The sequence below is a fragment of the Zingiber officinale genome, chromosome 9A, assembly GCF_018446385.1.
Source record: "Zingiber officinale cultivar Zhangliang chromosome 9A, Zo_v1.1, whole genome shotgun sequence".
NCBI classification, from domain to species: Eukaryota; Viridiplantae; Streptophyta; class Magnoliopsida; order Zingiberales; family Zingiberaceae; genus Zingiber; species Zingiber officinale.
Genome location: NC_056002.1, coordinates 41,984,226 through 42,007,038, shown reverse-complemented (window position 1 = coordinate 42,007,038; position 22,813 = coordinate 41,984,226). Strand labels below are relative to the sequence as shown.

At 41.7% G+C, this 22,813-nt stretch overlaps 1 protein-coding gene across 1 annotated transcript; it reads right to left on the bottom strand.

Moving 5' to 3' along the window:
* Positions 1–2,617: 2,617 nt before the first annotated feature.
* LOC122020575 (pectin acetylesterase 8-like) lies at positions 2,618–22,060 on the bottom strand. The gene is made up of 13 exons (XM_042578550.1): positions 21,788–22,060; positions 20,094–20,217; positions 19,892–19,974; positions 19,484–19,613; positions 4,288–4,367; positions 4,072–4,158; positions 3,886–4,010; positions 3,729–3,789; positions 3,578–3,628; positions 3,424–3,501; positions 3,233–3,338; positions 3,001–3,146; positions 2,618–2,918 (listed from the first exon to the last, which is right to left on the bottom strand). The coding sequence occupies exons 2-13, from the start codon at positions 20,215–20,217 to the stop codon at positions 2,793–2,795; spliced, it is 1,197 nt and encodes a 398-aa protein (XP_042434484.1). The 5' UTR covers positions 21,788–22,060; the 3' UTR covers positions 2,618–2,792.
* Positions 22,061–22,813: the final 753 nt, after the last annotated feature.

Genomic DNA, 22,813 nt, shown 5'->3' with positions numbered 1-22,813 from the left:
TATTGGCTGTCACGTTGGCAAATGACAACTGCATTAGTCCTCAATATCCCCGCCAATTCATTCCAGCACCAATACGGATGAAGATATTGGCTGTCACAAAGCTTATAGAAAGGGACACCTCAGTGTAGTTGAGCTTCACATATTATATATATCCTTCCTCCTGCAAAGTCATATATATTTTATATATTTGTGCATGAGTTGGAAAGTGTGGTGTACTGCAAAGTATACTTTAATAATCTCACAAAAGACAGGGCAATCCTTAGATACATGCACATATTTTGCATGGAAGAAATATATTACTAGAAAATTAAATGGGCCACTTTAGTTATTAGAATGGTGGAAATGATATTTTTTTTAAAAAAAAAATTTCTAGCATATTTTTCATGTTAGAAATACTTTTATTTTAGTATTTTTTTTTTTTTGTTTTTGCAGTTATGTTGTATAAACTATATAACATATAGTAGCTATGAAGTAGATGTCGTGGTAAAAATAATTATGCATAGAGTATTTTTATATTTAAAATAATTTTTATTAATTTTGATTAAAATTATTTAAATATTTAATGGTTGTTGCAATGTTACAGCAGTCTTTAAATAAATTTTAATAGTTGCTATAATAGTGTAAAAAATGATCATTTTAAAATAAGTTTGATTAAGTTTAAGTAATTTTGATTAAGTTAGTAAAGAATTTTTTTTAATATAAAAGTGTATTTTTTTTTATTAAATTAATAGGACAAAATAACATTAAAATAGGGTATTTTTCGGAATGAAAAAATATGATAGAGCACTATTTTAATTTATTTACTTTTTAAAAAACAAAGGACCACTCTTTTAACGTAGGGATGCCCTTTTAATTTTTTTCCCCCCAATTAAATAACAAGGGAAAAATTTTAAAAGATTATATTTGTTATTATTAAAAAAATAATTTTAAAAATATTAAAAGTGTGGTATTTAAAGAGTTTAACAATTTGATGGATAGCATCAAATCACATATCTTTATCTACTTTTTTTTCATTTAATATCTCTATGATCTCACCTACATTTTTAATTTTAAGACTACCACTCTTAAAACAAAACCTCAAATCTCATTCCCATAATGGTTAGAATTTTTTTATTTAACATTTTAGTTTCATAAATCTCTTTATAAATTTTATATTAGAGTTGTCCTTAGTCAAATAGACCCTTCGGATAAATGCCATTTAACATGCCCTCCAAACTAAACTTTCTTCCAACCCTTCTCTTGTCCTTGTAGTTGACATCGAGCCAATTTAACATCGAGCTAATTGCGATGAATTGACTTTAACAGCCAACGATCCAGTTTTAATTCGATTAATGACCTCCTCTAACCAATCATAAATTGAGACAAAAAGTCAACTTGCAATTAATTAGAGGATTCATAATTCGCAGTTGCCGTACGTAGACAAATGCTGCATCAATCTTTGAAAAGTGATTCCTTGGCAGGTTCTTCCACGTTCCCCCGTTGACGTTTGAAGGAGCAACCATAACGGGTTGGGAAGTCAAATCTTTTAGCATTCAATGCATCGCAGGATAAGGCAATCATGAAGCTTAGACTAAAGACACATACCGTTGACATTTTGAATGCGTATGGGTCAATTTCCAACATGGCTCTTGAACAAGGCCAAAAAGTAACGACTGGAGATCAAAAATGACAAACTAGCTAGGAACAGTCTCTAGCTCTGCCGACATCTTAATCAACGAATGTTTTGATCAAATCAACTCTTGGAAAGTCGCAACCAATTTCTTATTTTGACTAGTAGTTGATGAGACAATCAAATGCAAAAATTCTTATCCTAATTTATTTTATATATATATATATATATATATATATATATATATATATATATATATATATATATATATATATATATGGGTAATTTAGATATTTATTTTTTTTAATCAATTAATTTTAATGATGATCGATCTGATCTTATAAAAATTTTTAATCGATCATCAGAACAAAATCCAAAAACGCTCACAGTAGTGCGTTGGCAGACGACCTTCACAGCCCGTTCATTATTGTAGCATAGTCCATACCCCACTTGAGTTTACAAGACAATGTACTCTATTAACATGGTCGCTCCGTCAAATGTGGGCCCGCTCAACTCCATCTGGATTTATAAGACATTATATTTTTTTGCACAATCGCTCTGCCAAAATAGAGGATGCATGCATGCCCCAATTAAGGATTAAACCATGGTGCTCTGAAAATCCACCAAGCACCGTACCATTACATCGTGCCTGAAGACAGATATCATATCATCGTGTGTACAATAAATTGCCAAATAAAGTTTTTATGTAGTCAAATTTTCTTCGATGAAAAGATAGAAGTCACTTAAGAAAATATTTTTAAAAATTTACTACCAAGAAGTTATTTTTCACATTCAAACCCGTGACCTCTAGGTCACACGTAGATAATGACTACAGACTTTAAAATTTATCAAAGAGGATTATGCACCTCTAAGATAAGTTGATATGAAAGATCAAGAAGATCTCAAGGATCTTACTCATAATGAAGACAATGAGATGATCGGTAAGGGTCTCTCGAGTATCATGAAGATGAGAGAACGATGCATTTTGTAAGTTAATTTTCTTCGGCTTTATTGTTAGAAATGTCATTCTTTTACAGTTATGTAAATGAATGAATGATAAATTGCAAAGCAACAGCAATTTAGAATGCAATGCGCTTATTCTACTCGGGGACAAAGTTACTTAGCATTCCTTCTGAATGAGCTTGGATATGAGAATGAAACTTGCCGGATGCGAAACAAATTGCTATCCTTCTGACACCTCGTCAGGAGAGACATTGTTGTGACAAGTTGAATCGCATGGGTAGGGGCAATCGATCTTTATGATGGATCTTCGATCGTAGAACCAATCTGCAACTGCCGTCGCAATTCGCTGGACAAGTACAATACCCATAAGACAAGATAGACAATAAACGCAACGAGTGTATATCAATCGGACGGTTTAGGGAAATTACTGTCTTGTTAAGCATAGGAGAGTCAGCAGCAAACCATGTCTCTTGTATCTCCGACTGGCAGTGGACAAAGCAGGAGTTTATGAACAGACCTCTCGAGCTTAAATTGCCTAATCCATTCAATGCATTCAAGAAGTCCATTCTGTACCCTGTGGCGTGAAAAACAAAAATACTACTATGAAAGATATCGTTAGACATTTATTTTAATGCCTACTAAGGAACATGACTAGTTCACCTTGAATGATTTCAAGTTGAGCTGCAGAGCATTGATTTATATCAAGCTTGCAGGCCTTCCAAGTTCCCTGAGGATCAGCATTTCCATATACCAAAATATTCCTTATCTGAAGTGGGTACCGAAACCATGTAAAATATACTATGATCCATTACTACTCTACCAAGGCACACAAGTCAGTTTTTAGTACATACCTGCCATGTATCGTAAGCTGCATTTAGAATAAACAGCTGTGTATCGACTCCTTGAGCCATGTATTGAGGGAAGAAACACTGTATTATGTAGAGTTATCATTAGTCGGAAAGGAAAAAAGAGAAAGTTTACAATGCAAACTTCAAAACTACTTGCCAGTCCAGGTTCTGTTGTTGAAGAACAGTGAGGCAAATTCTTTGCTGATCCCTTAAAAACATGAACAACCATTTATGAACATTACAAACAAAAGTGTTTTGAATTTACATATAGAATATTTGTCTATTAAGTAGTTGCAGCAAAATCATACATGTGTTGTAACCACATCATTGTAGAAGGTCTTGATATGTTCAGTTCCAGTAATATCCTTCCTGTCAAATGGCACAATTAATGAATCTTTTGCTGAACTTGGTCAAGTAGAATTTTCCTTGGTGTGTTTTTTGATTCGACAAGAATGCACAGCTTACACATTTATGAAATAACCAGCATCTGAAAGGCATTTGACCTTGGCACTTTCTGGTAGAAAGTCCCGAAAGCTGTCACAGTGTAGTATTGAAGCCAATCCTCCAGCTGAACAACCAGAAAGAAGTGCCTGCAATACTGACTGCGTCACCAATGTTTTTCCATAACCAAATTAGCACCTAGAAGCATACGTTTTCAGCCTCACTCATTCCTTGAACAAGTAGATCTTCCATAACGGCACGCCATACCCTGGCTCCTCTGTAGTGAAGATTGGTGACCTAGTAAATTCAAAAACGAATTAATTTATATAAAGCCCAAACTTGTGATCTTGCTTCAATATGTAACATGAATGGTATCCTTCCAAAGTACATTATTGTAGCAGCAGATGGAAGGTCAATCTGACTCACAGGATCTACTTTCTCTACATCCCCCGTGAACGATGAGCCATCACAATAACGAATCTTGACTCTGTTCCAGTTGTAGAAATCTGAATGTCAACAGTTTGCACAGAAGATGTCAGAAAAGAAAAGTAGAACATAAATTGTTTGTGATCTGATAGCGGCATTTATAAGCAAAGATCTGTAGAGTAGAAGTGGCAACTTGACTTTGAGCTGGAAAAATTATATTTTGTATTATACTTTACAATATGAGTTATGTAGGTAAAAATCTGCATAATTGTACACCCACTTGGGTTTCTTTGTCATGATGGTGTTGTTCGGAATACTTGTCGATGTTGATCCAATGGCATCGGATCCAGTCAATTAGCTTGTTTGATTTTCAGTTTAATTATGCACAAGTCATACATAATTTAGACAGGATAATAGTAGGATGTGCAAATAGACTAACTCTGTGATTGCAGGCATCCTAAATCCAACTATTATGGCCCTATTGTGTTTTGTGTGTGATTAGACCCTCGGACATGTCGAGGGCATTTTATGTGTGTGCATAATTGTATATATTAAATACAACAGGAGTTGTATTAGTTATTAGGATTTTATATTCTGTTCGATCTAGATTACATGTACATTCCTTCGTGGAATATAGGATCAATAAATGTAAAATTTTATTTTTGTCGCGGATCGTATCCTTGCGAGGCGTGGTACTGATTGAGCACCGGAGGCGCAGCGGAAAAGTAAGTATGATGGACGCAACGACGTAAACCCTTTGGCGGCAGCTAGGGTTGGTGGCATACGGAGGACAGCATTGGATGAAGCCATAATAGTTGGAAAACTTTCCAACCTGCGAGTCTTGCTTGGAAGGGAAAATGACCAAGAGGCCTTTTAAGGCAAAGGGGTATACAGCCAAAGATGTGTTGGAATTAGTTTATTCTAATTTGTGTGGACCTATGACTATCCAGGTAAGAGGTGGTTTCGAATATTTTATCTCTTTTATAGATGACTATTCGAGATATGGGAACATTTACTTAATGCGCCGCAAGTCTGAGTGCTTTGATAAGTTCAAAGAATACAAGGCTGATGTGAAGAAGCATCATGGTAAAAGTATCAAGACACTACGATCTGATTGTGGTGGTGAGTACCTCTCGGGAGAGTTTAGGAATTACCTATCAGAGGCTGGGATTCAATCTCAATTGTCTGCACCTGGTACACCCCAACAGAATGGTGTGGCGGAACGAAGGAATAGGACTCTTATGGAAATGGTTAGATCGATGATGAGTTATTCTGAATTACCAAATTCGTTTTAGAGATATGCTCTAGAAACGACAGCATACAGTCTGAACTTGGTACCTTCTAAATCAGTATCCTCTACTCTCACAGAATTGTGGAATGGGCGTAAGCCTAGTTTAAGACATGTTCGGATTTGGATTAGTCTAGCATATGTGCTGAAAGGAGATGCTGATAAGTTGAAATCTCGTACAGAAGTCCGCTTGTTTGTGGGATATCCTAAAGGAACGAAAGGTGGTTTGTTTTATGGTCCTAAAGATCATAAGGTCATTGTTAGCACTAATGCCCGATTTTTAGAAGAGAACTATGTAATGAACCACAAACCCATGAGTAAAATTATTTTGAAGAAGTAAGAGAGGACACGTCTAATCTAGTACCAACAATACAAGATGAGATACCACAAGAAACTGTAACACGTGTCACAAATGATGCACAATTACAGGTAGTGTCTCGTCGTAGTGGGAGGGTTGTTAGGCAACCTGATAGATTCATGTTTTTAGGAGAGTCTTCAGACTTGATCCCTGGTAAACATGAACCTGATCCCTCGACATATGACGAAGCACTCCAAGATAAAGATGCAACATCTTGGCAAAGTGCAATGAACTCTGAAATAGAATCTATGCATTCTAATAAAGTCTGGGAGCTAGTAGAACCACCAAATGGTATAAAAGTCATTGGATGTAAGTGGGTATACAAAAGGAAAAGAGGGGCGTACGGGAAGGTAGAAACTTTTAAAGCAAGGCTTATTGCGAAAGGATATACTCAGAAAGTGGGAATCGATTATGAGAAAACTTTTTCACCGGTAGTCATGCTTAAGTCTATCCGGATTCTTTTATCTATTGTTGCTCATATGGATTATGAGATTTGGCAAATGGATGTCAAGACAGCTTTCTTTAATGGAAGTCTTGAAGAAAACATCCATATGAAGCAACCAGAGGAATTCATTGCAAAGGGCAAAGAGCATCTCGTATGTAAGCTCAATCGGTCTATTTATGGACTAAAGCAAGCTTCAAGATCTTGGAACATCCGGTTTAATGAAGTGATCCAGTCTTATGGATTTATTCAGTGTTCGGATGAGTCTTGTGTATACAAGAAGAATGACGGAAACGTGGTGGTATTTCTTGTACTATACGTAGATGATATTTTGCTCATTGGCAACAATGTCAAAGTATTATCAGACGTAAGGGTATGGTTGTCCAAACAGTTTGATATGAAGGACTTGAGAGAATGTAGGCATATTCTTGGGATCAAAGTAATAAGGGATCGCAAGAAAAAGATGTTATGCTTATCCCAAGCTTCATACATCGATACTATCCTTGCTCGTTTTAGTATGCAGAACTCCAAGAAAGGTTTCTTACCTTTTCGGCATGGAGTACCTTTATCTAAAGAGATGTCTCCTAAGACACCAAAAGAAATAGAGGAGATGAAGGCAGTACCTTATGCTTCGGCTGTAGGAAGCCTAATGTATACAATGCTATGTACGAGACCAGATATCTGTTTTGTCGTAGGCATGGTTAGCAGATATCAAAGTAATTCAGGACAGGAACATTGGACTGCCATAAAGCATATATTAAAGTACCTAAGAAGGACTAGGAACATTATGACTTGCTCCCTGTAGGATACACGAATTTTGACTTCCAATCAGATAAGGATAATAGTAAGTCAACCTCAGGTTATGTGTTTACTTTGGGAGGTAGAGTCATAGCATGGAGGAGTGTTAAGCAGAAGTGTGTTTCAAACTCCACCATGGAAGCTGAGTATATAGCAGCTTCTGAGGCAGCCAAAGAAGTTGTATGGCTCATGAACTTTTTGATGGACTTAGATGTGATTCCTGGTTTGCCCAAAATTATCATGGTTTATTGTGATAATAGTGGTGCAGTAGCAAACTCGAAGGAACCACAAGCCCATAAGGCAAGTAAAGACATTGAACGCAAGTACCACCTGATACGAGACATCGTAAAGCGAGGAGAAGTTGTTGTCGCCAAGATTGCATCAGTAGATAACCTGGTAGACCTTTTCACTAAGGCCCTTCCGACGAGAGCTTTTGATGGGTATGTTGAGGGGATGGGAATGAGATGTATGGCAGCATAGTCTTTTAGTATAAGTGGGAGATTGTCAGAATGTATACTAAAAGCCTAATTTTTTATATAAATATTTATTTTGAAATAAGAATCACATTGGTCAAATATCTTCATTTATGTTAAATGTAGTTGTTCATTTAATTTATATTGTAGATAACATGGTGTGTGGTGTCACACAGAAGATCATGTTATCAGTTCCTTATAAATTATAAATAGTAGCTCACGACCAAAATGGATAGGGACAAACCATTGGAACGGTCGTAGTGTGATTTAGTATTAGTTTATCTTGACTATAAAATTACACTAGTACACTCTGAGTGTATTGAGCATGACCATTTAAAGTTATTCTTTTATACTGATTGCATGAAAGAACAGGACCTCTGTTATTATGGAAATACATACTCTTAATCCCGATATAATGACAAACACATATATTTAGTATTTATTTCTTTAATTTATCAAAGGGTGAGATTTAGCTCATTAAATCAATAGGCCGATAAGTTGAGAAATAATATTATTTATATGGTGTGTTGTTGATTATAAAAAGAAACTATGTCCTAGTTATCTAGGTTGATGATGCCCCCTTGAGGAACTCATAAGGGTTGTCATGTAAACCCTGATGGTGAACTTAGTCCGGCATGACAATAAAGTTGAGTGGTACTACTGTTGGAGCTAGATATTAATTAAGTGAGTGTCAGTAACTCATTTAATTAATGGACATTAGATAATCTTAAATACAGGGAGTTTAACGCATTCATGATAAGAAGGAGCACATAATATAATTTGGGAATGGTGCGGTAGTTCAATAATAACTCTTTAGTGGTATGAGTTATTATTGATAAACTTGAGTTGAGTGTTCGGGGCGAATACGGGAAGCTCAAGCTCATCGGGAGACTAAAGTCAATTCCTCCTCTAGGTCCCTATTGTAGTCTCTTATATAAAGTCTTATATCCACCCAAAACCTAACTTATTAAGCCTAAGCTAAGGCCAGCCAAGCCTTGCTTGGTGTCCAAGCAAGGGGTCGGCCAAGCCAAGCTTGGAGCCCAAACTAGGGCCGACCAAGCCTTCCTTAGTGCCCAAGCAAGGGGTCGGCCACACATAGAAAAGGAAGTTTTATTTTTTGTAAAATCTTTTCTTTTATAAAGATCCATAAAAAGGATTTAAAAGGATGATTTTAATTATAAAACTTTCCTTTTTAGATTGGTCACAAAAGGAAATAAAAGGAGTTTTTATCTTGTTAAATCTTTCCTTTTATAGAGATTCATAAAAGGGATTTAAAAGAGAGATTTTAATTATTGAAATCTTTTCTTTTATAGACATCCACAAAAGGATTTAAAAGAGATATTTTAATTTTATAAAACATTCCTTTCATAGTTATTCACAAAAAGGATTTTAAAAAAGAGTTTTTAATTTTTGTTTAAAATCTTTCCTTGTTTGATGAAGAGGGTTTTGGCCAGCAATGATAAAGAAATTAAAGGAAATTTTAATTTTTTTTTAAAACTTTCATTTTTTGCATTCACCAAAGATTATAAAAGAAGAGGAGGTGGTGCCTTATGGTTTAACACATCTTCTATTCTCCTCTTCCCTTCCTTGGTGACCGACCCCTTCATCATCTTCTTCTCTTCTTCTTCCTTGTGGCAGGCGGCATCAAGCTTGGAGTTCTTTTGGTGGCCGGATACTTAGAGGTGAAGAAGAAGAGAAAGGAAGCTCTCTAGTTATGACATCCCTTGGTGGCCGAAAGCTTGGAAGGACGAAGAAGGTTTGGGTGGATTTCATCTTGGTAAATCGTCACCCACACGATGTCCAAGAGGAGGAGAGGAATACAATAGAAGATCGAGAGGTTATTAAATCTTCAAAGAAAGGTATAACTAATTATAAGTTTCCGCATCATAATTAGTTCATATTCTTTGATTGGATCCTGAAATACCAACACAAGAGGCTATCGATTTTAGGCTATCGGTTTTATGTTATCGATTTTGTGTTTCAATTTCATGTTTCAATCTTGTGCTCCTATTGAGGTCTCTTTAATTAAACCGAAGGTTACTGTAAGAAGTTTAAACATCGAATTTCTTTGAAAGACTTTGTCTAGGAAGTGGTGGATGATCCCATACCCAAGAAGACCTAGTGTCTCGCCATGTTTAACCTGGAAGCCAACCTTTGAAATAAATGTTTAATCATCTTTTGTAATATGGTTTAACTTAGGTAGATCACATCGGTTAAACTTAGAGTAAAAATGTTAAGTATCGTTTCCAATCCAAGTTTAACTTCTGAAGAGTAACTTGGGTTAATAATGTTAAGCATCGTTTGCAATCCAAATTTAACTTCAATAGAGCGCATGAGTAGTTAAGTTCTGTGCTTGTATAAATTTTTGTACAGGGGAACAGAACGGAATCCAAGTGTAGCAACCAGCAAAGGGGCTCGACCCTGCTACCACGATGGAGGTCAAAGGAGGTCAAAGTCAAGGTGGTCAACGCTTAGGAGTCATTTGTCGATCGGACGAGCATATCCCGATCGAAAAGAGAAAGGCCCGATCCGATATCACCTTTGATATGGCCATGAGTCGAGCACGCGACGCTCAAATAAGAGGACGACAAAGGGAGCAGTATGCAAGAACCAGGCCGAGCGGCTCTTCCGCTCGGCCTAGCAGCAGACTCGACATCAGCCGAGCACGCGGACAGTGGACTTCCAGTCGAGCGGTTATCCCGCTCGGCCCAGCAGAGTACGCGAATAGTGGACTTCCGACCGAACGGCTATCCCGCTCGGCACCGCAACAGAACAGGTGGAGTGGAATTCCGGCCGAGCGGCTATCCGGCTAGACCCAGCAACAGATAACACTCAGACGACGGAATTCCGATCGAGCAGCTATTCTGCTCGTCCAAGAAACAGAAGCAGGCTATCTTTCGACATCCTTTTGGGAGCTAGTGTCGCTGACAGGCGGTATGGTCAGACAGAGGATTGTACGGCAGAACCTTCCACTGTCATTTCAGAGATATGTTCAGCCTGTTAAGGTACTATGTCAGGGACGTTTTACTGGCAAGTCTTTTCAGGGAAAGCTTTGAGATGCGTGCTCATCTTGGGAAGCATGCACGCGCGCTACCGGAGCTCTATATAAAGAGGGTTCCAAGCATCGGCGAAGATATGCAATATTTTACTATTGCGCTACAGTCTTCTTGTTGCTCCGCTCTTTGCTTCTTCTTCGCCGGAGACTGACTTGAGCGTCGGAAGGTCATCGCCAGGACCCATTCCCTGGCTCAGCACTGACGCCACTTGTGTTGCAGGTCAGAGCGAAGTCTATAGGAGGTCAGCGGGAGCGCCACATCTCATCGACTTTCAGACAGGATCATATTTGACACCGTCTGTGGGAACGTCACCTGCATCCGAGCCGAGAAGATAGAGGATGTTGGACGGCTCACCACCGTGACGCTCACTCAAAAGGAGCTGGAGATGCTCGTGCAAGCCCGAGCGACAAAAATGATCGAGCAACAACAACAAGCGTTCGCCGATCGGCTAGCGCCGCAACCCGCGACATCGACAGCAGGACGAGCGGGGCACGAAGACCAAGCGGAGCAACTCTCTATATGGGGACAGAATAGAAGGCTGACCGGCACGCTAGGGGAAGCGCCGCCCGCGCCAATCCCCTTCCATCGCGCCCTATTCCAAACCCCCTCAGAGATAGCCCAGGCGAACCAAGAGAGGGGATCATCCTTGGATGACGCTCCTGTTCAGGACGCACGAAAAGGCAAGGCGCCCCGGGGCACCGCGTTGCCCGAACGGATCAACCGACAGTTCTCCGAGGAAATCTTGCAAGACCCCCTGCCAAGGCATTATACTCCATTGTTGATCGGAGAGTACAACGGGTCGACTGATCCAGACGATCATCTGGATAAGTTTGACACTGCGGCCACACTTCACCAGTACACAGATCGGGTGAAGTGTCGAGTGTTCCTCACCACCCTCTCCGAGTCGGCGCATAGATGGTTCCGAAGACTACCGGATGGATATATACGCAGCTTCAAAGACTTCCGAGCTACCTTCTTACACAAGTTCGCTAGCAGCCAATGCTATCAGAAGACGAGCGTCGGCCTCTTCTCCATGAAGCAAGGATTGAAGGGGGCACATGCGAGCAGCACAGTGGGTGGTAGAGCAAGTGTGAGATGGTGCGGGCCTCACAAATTGAGAAAGTGAGGTGGGGCTACTCATGTATGAGTGTGAGAGATACCATATAGGCATAGAGAGAGCATGTACAGAGAGGGGACAAATTGAGAGTGAGGGCGGTGTAGCTTGTATTTTGGTCATTGAGCGGGGCATGGGGGGTGAGGCATGGGTGAGGATGGTGAATAGATCTACCATAATGATCTATCTAGTCCGCAGCAAATGGCTCGCGGTAAGGACAACACCAAATCCGTTGATGGCTGGGGCTTTGCCAAAAAGCCCAAGAGGGCTCATTGATCGACCAGAAAGATCTATCTAGTCCGCAGCAAACGGCTCGCGGTAATAACACGACAAATCCGTTGATAGTTGATCACTTGCTAAAAGTGGAGCAACGACACTTTGCGAATGATATCCTTGGTATGGGTGACCTCGTGACCTCATGTGGATTAGTAGCGTCACCATACAGGCGATGGACTGCACACTACAGCAGGCGGATGCCCTTACGGACGGTTGCTACAGACAGGATGCCAGTAGAGGTGTTGAGGATGAGCTGCGACCAGGATCGGATACACTCTAGATGCAGATACTGGTGGGCCTTGTACGATTGAGATGTTGGATGCGGACAACACCCGACTACTCATTGCATAGTGCTGGGACGGAGGAGACTAGATGCGAACAGCACTGAGATACACATTGCATAGTGCTGGGACTAATGAGACCAAGTACAGGGAGGTTGAGCACTGCGATATTGGCGCCTTCTTGGTATCTTCAGAGACTAGTGCAGTGGAGCGCAGGATGTTGATTGTATTTGGGAGAATGGTATAGTGAGGGCATGTGAGACTGCATGTGAGTTGCGATTCGATGTATTTTGAGGAGATGATACAGTGAGAGTACATTACATATACATGGGCTCCTTAGAGGCCATACCTCAGATAGCCACCCGGATCTGACACTTCGTCAGAGCCGATTGGATATCCTAGGACATGTAGATTGTACACCTTTCTTTGATGATATATAATTTACCTTTTATCAAAAAAAAAGGATCGAAGGAGACACTCCGAACTTACATCCAACGCTTCAATAAGGTGACCATGGACATCCCATCGGTCTCATTCGAGACCATGATGAACGCCTTCATACAGGGGCTCGTCGAGGGAGAATTCTTCCAATCGGTCATCAAGAAGCCACCCAAGGACTTCGACCACCTGCTCAGAAAGGCCAACGAGTACATAAATGTGAAAGAAGCCTAAACGGCAAGGAAAAAAGAAGCGTTGGCCGAGCCTACACTAGCACCCGAGCGGTGTCTGACAAGTAGTCACCAACCGCCCAAGGGGCCAAAAACGAAGGCAGCACGACCACACCAGGAGGCCCGGACGCATGCTGTGCAACATGTGTTCGTCGCTCGGTAGAAGGCGTCAAGAGGCAAGGTATAGACACCAATGTTTTATTCTTTTCATTAGTCAGCGACGCACAACACGTATGATTGTCACGGTCTGACGCCGATCGTAAGCCGACCGGCCCCCAGAGGATATCGTCACCGCTCCCCATCTCCTGATCGGCGAGATCGGCACCGATCCACCAGGCAGAGAGAGGACAAAAGAAGGTCGGTCGAGCGGCACCATCAACGGCAGCGGAGAGATAACGCTGATCCCTCCAGAATCTTGGCCGAGCGAAATAGGTCTTCCGCTCGGGAGGAAGAAAACAGAAGCAATGCCGCTCGCGGAGAAATTGGCATGATCGTCAGTGAGCCGACCGGCGGTGATTCCAACCTAGCCAGGAAGTCGTGTGCTCGGCGGTTGAAGATCCACGTCGTGGGATGCAGCAAGGAGAAGGTCGAAGGACCCCAGATCAGCTTCAACCCTAGCGACTTGGATGGAGTGGAGATCCCTCATGATGACATGCTGATCATCCGGGCGATAATTGCTAATTACTCTATTCACCGAACTTTTGTTGATACAGAGAGTTCGGTGAACGTTATTTTCAAGACGTCGTTCGATCAATTACAAATTGATCGGAGTGAGTTACTGCCCATGACGACCCCGCTGTACGGCTTCACGGAGAATGAAATACTGTAGCTCGGACAGGTGCGTATGGCCGTCTCGCTCGGAGAGGAGCCACTGAGGAGAACAAGGACCACAAACTTCATCGTTGTGGGTGCATAGTCGGCCTACAACGTCATCCTGAGCCGACCGGCCCTTAATGAATTTCGAGCGATGGTATCTACCTATTGCCAAAAGATCAAGTTCTCGGTGAACGACCGTGTAGGTGAAGTCAGAGGCGATCAGCTAGCCGCTCGACGATACTACGTCGAGATGATCAAGACCGAAGTAAGAAGCATTCGGAAGAATCCGCGCTTGGAGGTGAATGTCGTCATCAGAAAGCTTCGGGGGATGATCTACGAAGAACCTCAAGTCCAGAATCATCCCAGCCGGACGAAGGTCACCATATTAATTACGGTCGATCGGGAACATGAGAAGAAGGCAGAACGATTGTAGAGCGCGAATCATCTCCAACTTTATAGGGTCGGATAAGAGGTGCGCAAGTGAATTTATGTATTTTTGTATGTCTCCCGAACGTAGGGCAAAATATGAAAAGCGAAGGCCTTTTTGAAATATGTCTCCACCAACAGTCAAGCGACGACCTTAAACCTGAGTATACATCAAATCGTCGAGCGGCGACGTTAAACACGAATCTACATCAAATCGTCAAGCGGCGACATTAAACCCTTGTCTCCATCGACGGTCGAGCGACGACCTTAAACCTTTGTCTCCATCGACGGTCGAGCGACGACCTTAAACCTTTGTCTCCATCGACGGTCGAGCGACGACCTTAAACCCTTGTCTCCATCGACGGTCGAGCGGCGACCTTAAACCCAAGTCTACGACAAACCGTCGAGCGACGATGTTAAACGCGAGTCCACACAAACGATCGAGCGGTGACCTAAAATCAGGGTCTTCATCAACAGTCGAGCGGCGACTATAAACCTTTGAGCCAGAGAATCCCGCGCCGATCGGCCGGGTTTGAGTTATATTAGAGTCATGGGCTCTAGAAGTCGAGCAGTCTTCACCGGTCTCGAACCAGCTTATCGGATCTCATATCTCCCCCGTTCGGGGTCGAGTGGCCTTCCCTGATCTCGGACCAGCATACGGGATTCCTTGTCTCCCCCGTTCGGGGTCGAGCAGTTTTTCGAAAGCTCAGTGAGTGGGCAAACGTCGATGAATGGCCGACCGTGAACCCAGGCTACTCAAAAGCTTGAAGTCTTCAGAATATAGTGACCGTTCAGCGCTATTCTTTAAAATACTCCCATGGCCGAGCAGGAGATCACGGAATCATGGACTCTGGATACCAGAGGAGTCGACCTGCTGATAGAATCATCATGAACAAGGTCGCGAGCACTTGCAAATAATCAAAGGGAGTTGAAAAACATGCAAAGAAATAAAGCTTGTCCAAACGGACAAGTATGCATTTAAATTTCAAAAATTTCACATCTTACAGGGGCGCTCGACCTCACTCAGGAACGCTCGACCTCACTCAATATAGTCTAGGACATCATAAGGCAGCGCGGCTGTGAGCTTATCTCGGCTAATAATGTTGCTTGTCAGAGCTGCCGGTAGATAGTCTCCCTCGCGGAGTTGATCGATCATCCCATCGATCGCCAGATCGAACAGCCGGAGGGCCCGATCGGCGACTTTGTTGTTGAAGGCATCCGAGCGGATGAAGGCTTGCGTCATAGCGTCAAACCTACTCGCCTCGGCATCTTGATAAATCCTCAGGGTTGCTCGAGAGCCCTCCAGTTCGTCCTTGGCAGTGGCCAGCTCCTTATCTTCATCGGCGAGTTGGCCCCGAAGAGTAGCTTCTTCGGCCGACCGACTGTGTCGCTCAACCACCAAAAAGTCTTCGTCCTCCTTGAGCTTTTGGGTGAGGGCCCGAGCCTCTTTATTCTTCTCGTCAAGGTCGGTGATGGCCCCGTTCTTCCGCGCGTTCGCCGATTCTATCTTATTGTCAAAAGTGGCAACCTGCTTGTTAAACCGCTCCAGCATCGTGGCCTGACCGGCGCTCTTGGCTCGTTCGACGTCAAGCAGTTTGTCGCGCCTCTCCAGAGCGGCCCGCAGCTTGGCCACCTCGACGTCTGTTTTCTCCTGAGTGGAGGATTGGTCGCTCGACGCATTCAGTTGCTTTACTTCCTCCTCCAAAAATGCAAGCCTATGGCACATGGCCAGGTTCTCCACCAGTACTGCGGACGAGCAAGAAAAGGTCAGCGCCGATCGAAGGTAATGTAAGAAGGTATAATAAAGGGAACATTTACCCCAGTGGGCATCTGGGTGTGGCTATTCGCAAGCAGACCCGGAGGCATCATCGTCGCCTGAGCTCGTGCGTCCACCCAGATCTTAGCGAGCGACCCTTGGATGATGATCTGGTGCTCGAGGCCGCGAGAACCAGCGCTCAGCTCGCTATATTCTTCGGTGGGCAGATGAAGGATCGTCGTTATGTGGCGTTGGCCGCTCGAGGCCGATTGCGTCGAGGGCGCCCGGCCCGATAGGCGAGACGCGGACGTCGATCGAATGTCAGACTTTTGAACCTTCGAGGGCTTCGAAGGTGGCGACATGAAGGCCACCGGAGGTGCGGCGAGGGTTTCCTGCAACAGCTCAGCTAATGAGGGAGTTCGGTCGGATGATGTAGCGATCGCAGTTTCTGGAATAGTGGTCGAAGTCTCGACCCGCTCGGTGGTCCTCACTGCCGAGGAAGCGAAACGTGACGAAGGCTCTGCGCCGCGCCTTTCTCGACGGATCAGCGGCTCTCCTGAGGACGCCGAGCCGGACGCTCCCTCAACATGGATGGACTTCAGCCGCTCGAGAGGTTGTTGCGAACCCTCAGCCGCCCCAACACTGGGAGTCCGGCTGGTCGTCCCTTCGCCCACCACAGAGGACGTCTCCTCGCTCTCGCCAAGCGGATCTTCGTGTGAGCTAACCGGCTTCAGGCCGCGGCTCATCAGTTCTTCAACAGCTACCGCATTGATCGCAGCATCCTTAAGCTTTGCCTTGCCAACCAGACGCACGCGCAACATGACTTCGGCTGCAAAATAGAAAGAGAAATCAGTTAGCATCAAAGGAAGAATTAAAGAAGCTTCATACCTACGCTGGTCGGTAGCCGGGTGCGGATCAGACTTAAGCCGAAGATATAAAGGACGCCTTCCAACAACAACTTGTGGATGTCGTACTTCTGACCGGCCAACATCGAAGCTGCATTCAGGTAGTCCGATCGGCTCTTGTAGCTTTTCAAAGGGGACTGAGGCACCACTTCGAGCTGCCAGTGGATCGGGAAGTCTGGCCACTCGGGAATGCGCATGAAGAAAAAATATTCTTTCCAGTGCTTGTTGGAGGTTGGCATCTTGTCGAAGAATACTAAACCGACTCGAGACTGGAAGAGGAAAGTCCCCGGATCAAACAATTTAAGGTAGTAAAAATAATGAAAGATCCGGAAGTAAGAGGAATGTCGTGCAGACGGAATATGACGATGACTTCGCACAGCAGCCGAAAGGAGTTCGGCACAAGTTGAGGAAGGGAAATGCGAAAATATTTACAAACTGCGGGAATAAAGGGATGTATAGGGAACCGCAGACCGACGATAAATTGGTCTCCGAAGAAACAAAAGCAGTCGGTCGGTGGAGAATTGGGCCGATCGGACGGAGAAGGCAGAACGATCTGATAGTCAGGAGGGATTTCAAAAACATCTCGCAGGCTCTCAGCGTCGTCCCCATCAAACCTAGACTCCATGGATGTGTACCAGAGTCCAGGGACAGAGACAAGCGGTTGCGAAGAACTTGCCATTGCAAAACCGAGAAAGGCGAAAAGAAAGCTACTAGAATATCGCCGGAACAAAAAGAAATGCCGAAAAAGATCGAAGGCAGAGACGCGATTGGGAGAAGGCTAGCGGGAGAAAGGTCACCGGGGAAGCAGGAAAGGAGGAGCGTAGCAGGGGCACAGGCGGAGTGTCGTCGGAGAATGAAGCGCAGGAGCAGAAAGGTCACCAGAAGCACTCGACGAAGGCGAAGTGTAGAGAAGAAGACGACGCTGCAGGCTTATAAGCCTCGGGCTCGGCCGACCAAGGCCTCCGATCTAGGTCATGGAAACCTAGGCAAAGATCGAGCCGTTGATTTCAAACCGCCAAACGTCGCATAGATATCCTGTCACGTCAGGCATACGGCGGCAGCCGGCGTAACACGTGGAGCCTCGCCACAGGTCGACATTTAATGATGGCATGGAAGCACGCTCAACCTTAATGCGCAGAGATTTGCACGATTTCCCAAAAATCTGGGTGACATCAGCATGGCTCGCGCTCGCCCAAGACATCCCAAGGAGAGATTTCACAAGTGCAAACCTTCGTTGTGCCGATCAGATGGGGGAGCTTATCTACAGCCGAACAACAAACCTCAACAAGCCGACCGACAGGGTGAAGTCGCCTCTCGAGCAGAAACCACACAGTGTCGAAGGTCGATCGGGAGGAAATCTGCTCACACAATTGTCCAGTCAGTCGGACTTACAACCTCGTTCGACTAGACTTGAGGGGGAGGCTTGTGATGCACTGATGATGAGGGGCCCTACCCTGCTGCCACGGTGGAGGTCAAAAGAGGTCAAAGTCAAGGAGGTCAACACTTAGGAGTCATTTCCCGATCGGACGAGCATATCCCGATCGAGAAGAGAAAGGCCCGATCCGATATCACCTTTGACTCGGCCATGAGCCCAACACCCGACGCTCAAATAAGAGGACGACAAAGGGAGCAGTATGCAGGAATCGGGTCGAGCGGCTCTTCCGCTCGGCTTAGCAGCAGACTCGACATTAGCTAAGCACACGGACAGTGGACTTCCGGCCGAGCGGCTATCCCGCTTGGCCGAGCAACAGAGTACGCGGACAGTGGACTTCCGGCCGAGTAACTATCCCGCTCAACACCACAACAGAACAGGAATTCCGACTGAGCGGCTATCCCGCTCAACCCAGCAACAGATAACACTCGGACGGCGAAATTCCGACTGAGCGGCTATTCTGCTCGACCAAGCAGCAGACACAGCAGGCTATCTTTCGACATCCTTTTGGGAGCTAGTGCTACAGAGACATGGTCAGACAGAGGATCGTATGGCGGAAGCTTCCACTGTCACTTCAGAGATATGTTCGGCCTATTAAGGTACTGTGTCAGGGACGCTTTACTGACAGATCTTTTCAGGGAAAGTTTTGAGATAAGAAAAACTGACTCATCAACTTTTAAGGCTTAAGAAGGAATCTAAAATTGCTAATCTAAGCTTATAAAAGTTTCTTTATTAGTACACAATCCACCGTGCAAAACTAATCATGCTGAGTTTCAACATTGAAACAATAGCATACAATTCCGACCAAAGACCAACGTGGAAGGATGCCTTGATAATTAGATTTCACTTAAAAGAAAAGTTGAAGAAGCATTGACTGGACTTTTGCAATGGGTGAGGTGTCGACATACTTTACAGTTTTTCTAAAAAGAAAATAGTATACTGCAAATTTTAGATAACCAAGTAACATGTGCAAAATTTTCAAGGCACATTAGGAAGTAAAAATATTCAAGCTGAATAAAGGCAAACAACCACTACAGCAAACATGAAAAATATTGCTATGCTAACAAGAGCAAGTAGCATATAAGACAAAATTTCTTGCTTGTGTACCTGGATTAAATGCTTGACTATTGCTTAAGATGCCTGAAAAAGCAAGTTGTGTAGCCATTTGTTTGGAAGAGCCTAAACGGGTATTCTTTCGTGCTAGACAAGTGGTTAAATTGTTGCACCATCCTCCTCCCTGAAAATTAGAAGAGTATCTTTTATGGTCTCAAGAATGAAAAATATTCCTTTGATAACAAGATAAATTTACTTACAAAAAAACATTGCTTGTTACTGAACAAGACTACTTTGTGTTTGGTCTATATGCTTATTTTATTAACTTGAAGTCAAGATTATGACGGCATTACAAAATACAAAGATAATGTAAAGTATGAAGTCCAAGGAATTTTCTAATTCAGATAAGCATACTTTTAGCTAGTAGTCTTATAAATATTAGCGTAAGGTGTTATGACATACCTCAAAATGGACCAACCAACTATTGTTTCCTGATCCAGAACCTCTAGACAGATGATAAGCCGGGGGACTTCCATCCAAACATACTACAAAAATATATCATAGTGAATAATAGATGAGACCTAACTGCTCGATCTCGTATGTGATGGCAGATTGAATGATGTGAACTGCACACAAATAAAGAGGAAATCCAAGATGCTCTCACCTGCACCTGCAGCTTTGGCTACACCACTTTCGACATATGTAATATTTACAAACTCTGCTTCTGCTTTAAATGGTATCAGTACAGCAAGCATGCAAATCCAACCATATAATATAGCATTTAACATCTACAAAACAAAACAGATTTATCATCACAACATATACCCTGCTTTCGTAATTGGTTCAACAATTTTTCTAGAAAACATCACAAATCCAATATAGCTAGATAATAATTATTCAGATGGGTTGAAAAAATTGGTATGGAATAGTTCCTAAACCTGAGATCAAACTGAAACGATACAGTTACACTGAAGGGCTTTTGAGTATAATTTTACATGTCACTTGGCTGATATAGGCTTAGAAAAAATCAAAATCTTACATGATAATGAAAATCTTACTTAAATACCTTGCAAAGGTTTGATTTAATCCAACTTGCCAGGAAGAGAAAATCTATCTGTACCAAAGATTTTGATGGGTACGAAATCAGGTTTATAGAACCAAGTGGTAAGTTGTAACATTGAAATGTATGATTATCTAATAATAAGTATGGTGCATAACTAGGCAGGAAAAGAAAGGAAAAGGGGGACAAAATCCTACTCATTGAGAAGGAAGGGAAGTTAATTCAGTCCAATTTCTTCATTTTATCTTCCTTTGAATCCCAGCAATATATAAAGTAATTCCTTTCTTTCCTTTTCCTACTTCCTTCTGATTAAACACAGAAGCAAATAAAGTAAGAACTTTAACTCAAACTCCAACACACAATTCGTAGCCGACAGCTATAGTCAGTGTGTAAAAAAGCAAGTTTCTACTTTAAAGAAAATTTCATTTTACTCCTTATAGATTACTGCCTTTTCCTAAATGCCTCCTGCACTTTTAAAGTTATCATTTTACCACTTATACTTTGAAATTCTCATCGAAATGTCTCATAATTCATTAACTTTAACCAAAGCTGACAGTTTGCACATGACAGAATGTACAGCAAGTTGATTTGTAAATAAGTTTGCTATGGAATTTTTATTAAAATAATTTTTTTGGAATGAAAAATATTAGTATATTTTTCAAGTGGAGCTAACAACCTTAAACTAGCTAAAAGTGTTGATTTTAAAATCAATTTACACCATAAAAAATCGAGCTAATATGACTTATTAGTGGTATCGAAAAGCTCAAAGTGGCCAAAATATTTAATTTTTAGGCCACACATTAATTTTTCAAATCAGCTTGCACCATTATAAATTTCATCACAAACTATTCTGCAAAGCAACTAACAAGGAAATTAACTTTTTTCGAGTAAATAAAATTTTAAATATGTCCTGTTCGTTGATTTAGCTTATTCTTAAACCAACTCGCAGTATATTCTGTCACGTGTAGTATATACGATAGCTCAGTTTTAAATTCTACGGCATAAAATAACAATTTTGAAAGTACAGGAACATTTTTAAAAAGTAGGCAAACTACAGGTGGTAAAATGGCAATTTCTTTGACAAGGAAGGAAAACAAATTTTCTTTTCTTCCTCAATAGAGATTCTAATACAATCAGAGAAGAAAGGAAAACAAATTTAGCAGAAAAGCATGAAATCTTAGCGTTGAATGCTAAATATCTCAGATAAACATCGAATAGTTTCACCCAAAACAAGGGCAAAAGATCTGCATTCACATTTTCTTCCTCAATCAAGCAGCAGATAGAGAGTCAGAAATCACCTGAAAATGGCGGAATATGCCGTGCCCCTTGTGGAAATCCGCAAGGCGTTACTTCCGATATAACTATGAATGAATCTCCAGCCCAAGGAATCCAAACAACAACAGCAAGGAGACAAACAAACAAGTAAAAAATTGGATCTTTGAAGAAGACGTTTTGGTTGCAGGCAGCACAGAACAGGTGTAGTGTTAGGTATTCAATGAAAAACAATGGGAAGCCAGAGAGCTGCGGTCCTTTCTCGGGTCTCGCGAGTTTCAGCAGCAAACACAGCGAGTCGTGATAAAGAGCAATCTGGGGTGCAAAGAGTAAATATTGATTAGATAAATTTTATAATATTTTATTATTATTAATTAAATCTAGAATATTTTTGATGAAAATTATTATAACATCACTAAATAACGATATTATTTCTTTAAAAAAATATATATGTGTTCTTTTGATATTATTTAAACATACAGTGTGCTTTTGGTAATAATAATAATAATAAATAATATTTTTTTAATTGATAAACAATTAAAGAATGTTTTTAAATATCTATATTGTTAAAAGATATCTTTTTAAAAAATTATCAAAATAATATTTAATCTATAATTTTTTTCAAATTAAAATTATTCTAAATTTGTCATGTTAATAATTTATTTTCCTAATTAAGAATAAAAAAATATTGATGGATATTATTTTGATAATTTTTAAAAGATATACTTTACTGACAATATAAATAATTAAGACATTTTTATCTTTTTTATTTTTACTCGACTAATTTTAAATACTTAAAGGCAAAATACAAGTGCATTAAACGGGAAAAAGCCAGAAATTGTTTGGAGAACACTGTATTTAAAATCGATTCTTTTTGTTTTTTTTCCCTTGAGATTGGTATAAAATTTGATCGTTCAGCTAAATCGGTCCGATCTGTGTTTCATAGCTTGACCACTGTAAATTAGTAGTTAGATCCTATCTTTAAGTATATATAAATCTACTACTACATTTGGAAATACATAATACTAAGGGTGATAACTCTCATTATGAAG

Coding starts and splice junctions, on each gene's coding strand:
- LOC122020575 (XM_042578550.1), bottom strand. CDS start 20,217: ATGTTAAATGCTATATTATATGGTTGGATTTGCATGCTTGCTGTACTG. Junction 19,975..20,093: donor AGCCAAAGCTGCAGGTGCAG/GTGAGAGCATCT, acceptor ATATTTTTGTAG/TATGTTTGGATGGAAGTCCC. Junction 4,159..4,287: donor ATGTAGAGAAAGTAGATCCT/GTGAGTCAGATT, acceptor TGAATTTACTAG/GTCACCAATCTTCACTACAG.